The sequence below is a fragment of the Megalops cyprinoides genome, chromosome 9 (genome assembly GCF_013368585.1).
Source record: "Megalops cyprinoides isolate fMegCyp1 chromosome 9, fMegCyp1.pri, whole genome shotgun sequence".
Classification (NCBI taxonomy): Eukaryota; Metazoa; Chordata; class Actinopteri; order Elopiformes; family Megalopidae; genus Megalops; species Megalops cyprinoides.
The window spans coordinates 35,392,463-35,403,287 of record NC_050591.1 but is presented as its reverse complement, the minus strand read 5'-3'; the positions used below and the strand labels follow the sequence as shown (position 1 = coordinate 35,403,287).

Below are 10,825 nucleotides of genomic sequence, written 5' to 3'. Positions count from 1 at the left end.
CAATATGAGTGAAAGGATTATCAACTGTTCAATAGGTAAGAACCAGAAAACGATCAGAAGGTTTTCTGTGTGGGTCTGTGAGTCTCTTCAGCAGCAAATAACATGCATACTGTATGGAACAGATGCATACTGTATGGAACAGATTGTCATTCAGACCGAAATATATAGCACCCATATAATGGAATGCCACATGGTTTGTGCACCCGTAGGCAAGTGTCTGCACCTTCATCCTTTATCTGTCCATGAGCCTGATTAATGTTTCACCTGTTTGCTGTTAGCTTAGGCCAGATCTGGTCTCTGTCTCCCTCACACATCCCAAACAAATCTTAAAGCAGGTTATAGGTAGCCAACTGTACCTGGAGACACCTGCTCTCAACCCCATCTGACCAGCATCTGGCTGTAAGTGGAAATGGCCTTTGTAGCATGACTAGGTTTAAATGCACCTGGACTCCTGCAGAGATGAGGCAGGGGAGCCTCAGAGCATTGCAATTTAAATCGATTCCTCCACCTTCCCTTAAACCTTCGATCTAGGCGTCTGCTCAGTTCCGTCTGATAGCTCGAGTGCTGAAAGTACATTTGAAAGACTGTGGCTGTGAGACAGGAAATAAAAGGGCTTTGAAAAAGTGAAAACTGAAAGCTGAAGGTCAAACCCTGCAGAGGGCACTTTGTCAGCCTCTGCCCTTAAAAAACTTCTTCATTTACACTTACCTGCCCTCTCTGTTACTCTTCAATATCGGCCGTTTAACCTCAGCGCTGGGCATTGAAAACCAATCCCAGGCATTCAATATTGATATTAGATATTCATCCACACCTTTCTCAAGTCAAGATAATCAAAGCTGAGGGGTAATGCAATGCAGGCCACAGTGATGTTAGTCAGCAGTGCAGTCAGGGTGATTGGCTGAACATTATTCAGCTTTGTGACAGAGGGGCAGCCACCTGCCATGTGCTTGGAACCTGAATCCGTTATTTCTAAAGTAAACCCATCATTACAATGCATTCCTTTACCTTTTACCTTCTGTACTAGTGACAGTAAACACCACAGCCTGTGGATGAAGTGCTGGCAAGCCAGGTAAATCACAATATTATCATATTCAACATTGACAGTCAATGTTAAGGGAAAAAAAATATTTTTTCGTGCAGTGTGACAAGGCAAACCAATTAACCACATATGCATAGATAAAATTTCAGAGCAAATCTAAGAGCATCTAATTTTCATCTGAGATTGAATTAATCAAGATCTGATGCCAGAAAAGAGTGCTTATTTACTAACAGAAGGACACAAAATGCATTTGGTTAGATGTGCAAAGCTTTAAGCACAAGTTGTCAGTCCCTTTCCCTAGGGTTTGCCCTCAGTTATTGTTTCCGGAAAATGTCAAACATATTCAAAATACTGATGTGTGGATAATCATAAGGTAAACCAGAAAAGAAGTTGTTCAGAAGAGATTTTAACATGCCCTTCAAGTACACAACCAGTGCAATGCACCATCTACTGCTCACACATTACAAAAAGAGAAAGGTTATCTCACTGAAAATCATAATTTCCTAGCAGAGCACACGTTAGAGAGGGCTACAGCATTCGTGCACGGCTCTCAACAGTGCGTCTCCTGTAGTGGGGAATCTAAGACGATAACTCTCCTTCTCATTATGTTGCATTGTAGGACGTGTATCGCTATAGTGCTCAGAGGACAGATTTACAGGCTTTGGGTATGATACAAGAGAGGGGCCCTTTGTGAAGGCTTTCAGCCATTAAACCCAGTATGAAGCTGTAGGAAGGAGAAACCAACAGGGTGCCTTATTGTTCATGCATGAAACACAAGCCCTTTACATAGAGAATGAGGCACAGAGGAAGACACTGTTTACTAAACCAGCCTAAACAACAAATTCAAAGAAGATATTATTTATATCCATAAACCTTACTGAAGGCCATTTCCCCCTCTTTGAATCTCAGAGCAGCAGAGACTGAGAGTGATTTTGCAAAGGGAACAGGCCTCATGCAGCATTTCTGATGTGTACCGAAAATTTCAGACTTTTGTGAGCACTTTACTTCAGATAAATAATAATGCCAATGTACCAAGGTGTTTTTTTTGTTTGTTTTGGTTTTTTTTCTGCACATACCTTGGTTTTTTGCAGGCATTGCATGTTTTGAAGGAAAAGAAATGCCAACCAATAAGAAATACTACATGCCAAGTCTCACACAAATTAACCAGTTTTTTTGTGCAATTGTGCAAAAGAGACTATTACCATGTTCCTCAGTAAAACATTCGGAGATTTGTTCAAGGCATGGTGTACAGAAGCGTTGGTTTAGTCTGGATTGTGTACTGAAACCACAAACACCACTAAGATCTAACTACTGCACCTGTTAAGTACACTGCATGTTCACACAATTTTTCAAAAGCTGCCCATGAACAATTAAAGACACGGCAGCCTCTGAGATAATAGTTTAAACAGCCCTTGTTAGTGGAGCTATCTATGCTTCCATTTAATTGTTGCTCATTACGTCATTACGTCATTCCATTATGAAATATCAATATCCAGGCCAAACTGAAGAAAAATCACGTGGACAAATAAACAGAACTGCACGAAGAAAGAACGTCTTCCATGATATTTAAGTCAAACATGTTTTTTTTTTCTAGAAATTTACTAAAACGTGTTTAGTTTTTATACTCATGCTCTGTGAACTGCACGTAATTTACAACAGCATATTTACAACGCAAAGAAAACCCTTTTCAGTTTTGAATAGTTACACTACTGCCCTCTAGCAAAAATAATGGTAAAGGCACTTGAGGTTGCAACACAGATTGTAGCCAATCGAGAATAGGTCTTGGATACGAAACACAAAATTGCCGATTTAACGTGAACCTATTCTAAAAAAAGTCCCACAGTACCGCCTGTGCTACCTGATGCGCAACACACCGCTGTGCGCTACCGCAACAATTTGTGTATTGTAAATGTTCATAGGATATATATATATTATATATTATATTATATTATATTATATTATATTATTTAATGTTATTTTATTTTATATTGTATTATGATAAGCCTAAGTACTGGCCTCAATATTTTATCCTTATTGGACTTACATGCATATCAAGTTCTATGTTCACAAATAAATAATAGAAGTTAAAATAAGATAAGTGTGTGTGTGTGTGTGTGTGTGTGTGTGTGTGTGTGTGTGTGTGTGTGTGTGTGTGTGTGTGTGTGTAAAATAAGTAAATGGAGCGAGTTCTTATCCAAATTACTGTTTGAGCTTTTGCCTTAATTATGCCACCACTTCAAAAAATTCTTTAATAGACAAAACGGTGAAAGCACTCCATAACCCACTGGTGATTAGAGTTATTTCCAATTACAATAAATTGATGAATTGGGCATAAGTAGGCAGGTAAAGTGGCATGCCTTATCATTTAGCAGGATATTTGCGCAAAGTAGAGAAAATATCGCAACATCGCCTAGGTGAAGCTCACCGTTAATAATAAATCTCCACAGCACCTAACTGCAATTACAACTGCTTATCACTAGATGGCAACATAACAAAAAAAGCAAAGATGTTGGCACAAAATGTTCTGAGGCCCATCAAATGCCAATTGACAGGCATGTTCAGAGCGCAGTGACGCTGCAGCAGTTCATGTCTCTACACGGGGTATTGAAATGTTATTATTCTATCCTTTCATTTTAAAACAGGATAGCTAACGTTGAGTCTACTAAACAGTAACATTATGTGTTACAAACGTTTTTACTGAATTCTGTTTTAACTTGTCTTAGACACCTCGAGTTAAGTTTAAGGTTAAATTACAGGCCTTATGATTTCTTACAGCTGTTCACTTTGCATATGCTGTCTTAGGATACATATGAGGTACTTATGTTTTTTTTTTTTCTTTTTCTCAGACACCAGCAGGATTTTGGACATGTTTTGTCTACCTGGGACATATAGCTATCCAGAACTATTAGTTAATGAACTAACATTCCAAGTAATGCAAATAAGATTATTAATCCAATCTACAGCAGAACAAGAGAAAGATACTTTCAGCCCACTGAAACAGACATTCAGATGCATAAGTAGGTGACAAAACAAATAAAAACAGACACACACACACACACAAACACAAACACACACACACACACACACACACACACACACACGCACACATACATACATACATAAATAAATACATACATGAGTCCAAAGAAATGAAGTTTATATTGGCCTAATTATTATTATTTTTAATGTCACGGAAATGCAGCCTAAATGAAGGTTAAAATCTGTGGCATCAAAGTAGGGCACTTACCTCTGTTACATCATTGTCATCATTATCTGCGGTTGCAATTAAATAATTAGCCATTTTACACGTGGCTAGTTACAGTAGCCTATGTCTGTATATGTGCGTGCATGTACGTGTATGTGTGTGTGTGTGTGTGTGTGCGATTTGTCTAATTGCAACACACACACATTTATCTTAGTATCCGTGTCATAGCACAAAATGATTAAATGTGGATTGCAGACATTTGTAGTAGTGTACAAACACATAAAGTTAACAAAATGCATGTGTGCACACAGACACAGACTCTGAAAATGCATTACCTTTATTATTATTATTATTTTTATAAATTTATCAGAGAAGGTGCAAATTTTAAGTTAAAAATTACTTTTGGCCATGAAACCATCACAACATCCCAAGTGTGTAAAGAGTAACTGTGTTACTAGTAATTATTTGCCATGCTGGTTCTGAGAAATAAATCAAATTTTAATTATATTAAAACGGCATCTTTTGCCGTTGGATCATTGGGAGCGCGGATTAGGGATGGGCTATCTGATCCTGGGTCAGCTTTTATAGGAAGCCTGCCCGGAGCCTGCTAGCCTAGCCAGCCTATATATGTCACAAACCTTCAGGTCAGCGGAGCAACCAGGCCCGCCATTTTCCTGCAAGCCACTGGTCCATTTAATCTCAGTAGGGGGAGGCGAAACAAGAGAGGAGAAAAGACAAGGAAAGACAAGAGATCGAGAGAGAGAGTGAGAGAGAGAGAGAGAGAGAGAGAGAGAGAGAGAGAGAGAGAGAGAGCAGGAACAGACGAACAGAGAGAGTGGGAGAGAGACAGAGAGAGAGAGGAGCGTGAGAGCGTGCGGTTCAGGGCGAGGGAGTAAAGCGGACCTTCAAAAGAGGAAATAGTGGATATGTAGCTGCCGTGATCGCAAGTTCTACGTTCAGTGAGAATTTGCATCTACATGCATTGGCTCACCAGGGACTGAGGCTGTGGATACAATTGCCTTTTTACCCTCGTGTGTGTGTTTTTATCGCGAGTACGGCCGGTTTTCGCGTTCATCCCTGCTCGGTTTCTTTATTTTGCGCGAAGACGTGAAAACGGCGGAAGACACAAAGAGGATACTGGCCATCACCCTTATTTCCGAAGAGTGAGGATATTCGACATTTTCACTCATCGCACAAGACGGCGAAGATGTCTGGGCAGAGCATCACGGACAGGATAACTGCGGCTCAGCACAGCGTTACCGGGTCCGCGATATCCAAAACAGTATGCAAGGCGACCACTCACGAAATCATGGGTCCAAAAAAGAAACATTTGGACTGTAAGTATCGTATTTTTCAGGGATCGGCTACATGTTAACGTTAGCTGTGTGTTATTATTTGTCTGCCGTGCGATGCAATGCTGAGTCGTATCGAGGACGTGGATGAGACTAGTCAGGGCGAACAGAGGCCTAAGCAGAATTTAGATACAGCCATAAGATATGGTATCAACCAGAACACGCCGAAATCTGTCATGTAATAGTCAGAATCCGAACTGCAGCCATAACATAAACACACACAGGCAATTTGGTGTTGGATTATCAGGAGAAAAACACACGTGAAATTCATTCTTGCGTTGAAAGTGATCGCTTTATCATTGTTTCTACTGTAACGGTAAACGTATGGGAGGAAGCAATTAACGCATTGGCTTCCATTTGTCTCAGCTATTGAAAACATTACTGTCTTGCTGTATCAGCTACTTGCTTGATTTGTTTAGGCTTCTTGCTTGCTACTGTTGCCTTATTGGCGTAGCTGGCTGCAGTTTGTAGCCTGATTATTACCTGGGTGTGCTGTTTATTTTAAAGGATTACGTCCTTTCAGTGATGTTATGACTGCTTTAGATTCGACGCTACCATGTCAGCGGTAGCTACAGGCACACAAACAGCTGATATCACCTGATATCACAGTACGGTTTCAGTTATGGGCCATAGGACCAGGTCCTGTGCTTTATTATTACGTATTCAAGGTAACTGTCAATTATTGAAGTTTTCTACATTATGAGACAGGTTTAAGATATTAATTTTTGTGGATCACTTAATTGTATATTTGACAAAATTGGCCTACCTAAAAAAACCCTGCCCAGAACTTAACCCACTATGCCAATAATTCATTCCATCCCTCAGTACGTGGAAAGAACTTTGTTGATTCAGATAAACCTTTACATGTTGTGTATGGCTAAGAAAAAGCTGACAAGCACTAATGATGGTCGGCCAGTTGAAAAATGTAGTCTGCCACGCGTTAAGCCACATTCTGATGCTCTTCAGGGTGACGTTATACAAATTAGCAACAGGGCACAACCCTTAAGAAAGCATCTCGCACAGGAGTACACCCGCTTGCCTTGTGTCAGCTTACACAGGCTGTTGTCCTGCTAGCCGAGGAACACAGTCTGCTTTTCTGTGGATCTGAGTGCAGCTCGGGACAATCTAGTCAGGTCATACTGTGAGTTCTTCAGCAACGCTGAGAGAAGTTAACATCATAGCTACTGGAAGGTGTACAGAGACAGACCAAAGACCGTGCCCTAACAACGTCCCCAGAAAGGAGCATCTATAAAACATGTGTTTGTGATGGCTGCTTTTGGCTCCAAGTCATCACAAGGATTTTGTGTTTTGTTGTCATTTTAAGAAAACCATACTGCAGGAAGCTTGGAGAAAGAAAAAAAAACACAACAACAAACATGTCCTTAAATCTTTTGCAGGCTGGGTACATTCAGTGCAGTTTGGCTGACTCTCGCCCCGAGTCTCTCTTAAAGTGTGAACAAACTCAATCATGTTTTCTGTCACGTCAGCTGTCTGCTCACAAAGGCCTGGGGGGAGCACATTTTGACGTGAGGCCTTCATTTAAAGGCCTTCGTATGGCAGGAGCGGTGATGGATATCGTTCGGGTTTACCGTCAAATCGAAACACTTTTGCGGCTCTGCACCATGTCATTTAAGAGCTTTGCCCGAAATCCACCATGCAGTTGAAGTAGCCCCCGGCGAAGTACAGCGTGTTAACTTGTTCAGCGTGTCTCAGAATAGGCTTCTATTTAAGGCCTTGACCAGGTGCTCTAAGCCTCTCCTGTTGTTCCTGACGGTGTGGAGCAGACAGCTATATTTACCTTGAAGTCAGCATGGCAAAGCCACTGATCTTTGTCTGGTACTCCTTAAAATAAAGGTGACAGTTACACCAATCTTATGAGAGGGTTGCAAAGAAGTGTGTTGTATGCTGTCTCTCAAACTGGCTGTTGTGAAGTCTTTCGTATGAATCATTCAGTAGTTGTGGTGTAGAACGGATATTGGATGCCTCAGAAATGAATGAATGGTTATGCAAGAGCACAAAGTAATATGTTCAGTGCTGAACAGTGTTTTGTCAAACTTTTTACATGTATTTTTGGACCTTCTCAAATCAGAGGCCTCCCTGCGCACACCCCTATTGGCAGGACAGCCACAGTGCGTAACACAGTGCGTTCTGTGCTGTTGTGTGTTTGCTCACACTCTTGAGGCTATTACATGAGCGACTGCGCTTTCTGTGTGTGTGTGAAGCACAGTTCTCATTTTCAGCGTGGATGGCTGTGAGAGTTGCAACAACACAAGGTGAGAGCTACACCAGCCAACAGCTACACCAGTTGATTATAATGCTGACAATAGGGAGGTGTTGTCTGGGAGTTTTCAGCTGTTGCTGACGATGGACATCGGGAGTCGGGATGCTGTTTGACACTGCAGAGGAAGCAGGGGCACCGCCTCATGCCTTTATTGCTACTGAACGTGGATGGAACAATGAAATGGAATAAAGGAAGTGCAGCACATCACTTTGCGTACGTCTCCACTGCTCAGCTGCTTCTACTTCAAGCATCAAGTAGTGAACAGTGTGGGATGCAGGACGTGGGCAGCGGTGTTGTGTAGCGGTAAGGTGCAGGACTTGGGCAGCGGTGTTGTGTAGCGGTAAGGTGCAGGACTTGGGCAGCGGTGTTGTGTAGCGGTAAGGTGCAGGACTTGTAACCGAAAGTTTGCCTGTGCAGTTCCCTTCCGGGGCACTGCTGTTGTACCCTTGGACAAGATCCTTCACCCACAGTTGCATCAGTAAATATCCAGTTGTACAAATGGATAAAATTTAGAACTCTAACCTATATACATCACTCTGGATACGAGTGTCTGCTAAAATGACTATAATGGTAATGTTATGAACAATATACACAACTGCATGCACATTAGCATGCTAACAACAGGCTTCACTACTTGTGTCTAGCAGGACTGGCTACTGTAGTTGTTGCTGTTGTAACTATACTGGTTGTGAAGTTGGCCGTATTCAAAGCAGAAAAGCAATCTCAACCATATTTACAGGCTGTCTGAAAGATTACACAGAGTAGTGATGAATGGTACCCATTCATCAGACAACATCATTGTTTGTCGTTGGTTGATTTTTGAAGACAATAAGTACAATAGGTACAGGAGAGTGCGTAATGTTATCTCCTTTACTCTGTATTGGTATTTTTAATGACGGCATTTTTCTGTGACCAGATTGTGTGTTAGGCAAGAATGTCCATAGTTTGTTGTCTGGTATTCAAGTGCATGATATTGAGATATACAGTAGTGTTCTTGACATGTTAAGAGGTTTGTTGTGAAGGTCAGTAGGAGGGAATAAAAGATATGGGTTAAGTTCCAAGCTGCTGAAAGCGCTGGTACCAATGAAAGAGGGAGCGATAAAGACTGGCGAATTGTATTAATGGTTTGGCTCGCAAAGTCACAGGCTGGATCCTTTTTTTATTATTAATTGCATGGTGTAAAATCCAATTTGTTGCAGCATTTATGGCTGTGCTATTTAAATTTTGTTAAATAGAAAGATGTCAGAATATGAAGGACCGCTGCTGTTGTCACTAATAACAATTAGCCTAATCTTCACTTTCACATGTTATTAGGTTGTGATGCCTTGCTGGGACAAGCCGTAATTGGTCCATTATAATGAAATGATTGTAACAGATTAAATCAACTCCAGGCTTTGCTTTTCAGTCATGGTGTACTGCAGGGAAGAATCAAGTTATTCTACTCTCAGCAGCATGTCTTCTTCTCAGACTATATTTGTAGCAAGAACATAACAGAAAATGTTCTTGAGTGGCACTATAAATACAAAGCTTTTTACTCCGGGTTCCTTGTTTGGCGCATACTTACAAAAGGCGTTTTGACAAAGGAACATCTTTACTGACAAGGAAGTGAAGACAGGTATACACTCAGTAGTTTTTTTTTTTTTTTTAAGTTGCTGTGAACCATTTCCCCAAGTAAGCGCTTTCATATTTAAGAACAGTAAAAGTTTAGATTATGAATCTTCTAAAACCCCCCTGAATGTCCCGTTATGACATATAGAGATATGCGGAATGTCCCTCAAGCATTGTATGTCCTCCGTTGAATGATTTTGCAAGAGACCCTGCAAAACAAGTTACAAGTAGAGACAACCAAGCCCGGGCTTCCAAATGAGGAAGCGCGCTCTATCTTTGGTCTATGAGCAGGACAGGGGTTGACAGCTGATAGGACTGGCATTGATCATATTTCAGCAACCCTTGATGGATGATTGTCATGTTCCGGCAGAAGCAGGGAAGGAAGATTGAAAAGGCTGGTTTCTATTGGCCGATTCTTGTTCATCAATCTTCTGCTTCCTGTTTCCACACCAGAGGCAGTCCCTGCCGACCACACCTTTAATTTGCGCTGGGAATAATGATGAAAACTGGGCTAGATATCCATTAATGACTGTCAAACCAGAGATACTTAATAATTTGAGGTATAATACACATTTTGATATGCCATAAGTAGTCTATTTCTCATTTTTAAGTGCCATAAGGCTAAAATCCAAATAAATCCCAAAAGTAGCTGATTAAGGTTCTTTGTTGAGGCTTAGTTTTTTTTGGCCTATTAGGCACAAAATGGACTTAACGAGGAGAAGGATAATAGCTTTTTAAATTAAGCAGTCAACATTGTTATGAAAACAATACGGTTGCTGCTAGCTGGCAGGTAGCATTTCAAGCCAAATCCTGAGCTGAGCTGAGAGCCGTGTGAAGTCAAGCTCATGGGCCAGTCACCGGGTCTGAAGCATCCTGAGTTTGTCAGACTGGTCTTATGTGCTGATGGGGAAATTGCTTTCAGCACTATCGCTTGAACAGGGAGCATGGTGGACATTAAGAGGGTCCTACCTGATTGAGAAACGCAGAAAGTTTTTCAGTCAGCTCGTGGTGAAGAGAGATGGGCACAGACTGGTGACCAGGGACTTGTGTGAAATGGAAACACGCTGAAGTGATAGAGCTGGTGTTGTGGTCACTCACTCGTGTCACTTATTATCACGACTCTACTCGCAAGCTTTTTCAGTGATGCACTGTTCACACTAACTATCGCTACACGTGAAAAAAAGATAATAAAAAAGAACTCAGCTTTTGTTAAGTCACTAGAATTATCTGATCACCCTCAACATTTGAAGTGGGGTAACAAAACATGTTTGTGACCTGTGTACATCCCCTATTTCTACTAGCTGTGAGAGTGGTGTTTGTCCGAAAAAAAACCCCTCAAA

The 10,825-nt window shown here is 41.2% G+C and overlaps 1 protein-coding gene across 20 annotated transcripts in view; it reads left to right on the top strand.

The window, feature by feature from the left end:
- Positions 1-5,062: 5,062 nt before the first annotated feature.
- The window catches only part of picalmb (phosphatidylinositol binding clathrin assembly protein b), a 35,296-nt gene continuing 29,533 nt past the window's right edge, over positions 5,063-10,825 (top strand). For all 20 annotated transcript variants that reach the window (XM_036536084.1, XM_036536088.1, XM_036536090.1 and 17 more), the window contains exon 1: positions 5,063-5,581. In XM_036536084.1, coding sequence (XP_036391977.1) covers positions 5,452-5,581 — 130 coding nt within the window. In that variant the 5' untranslated portion in view covers positions 5,063-5,451. The remainder of the gene's footprint in view (positions 5,582-10,825) is intronic.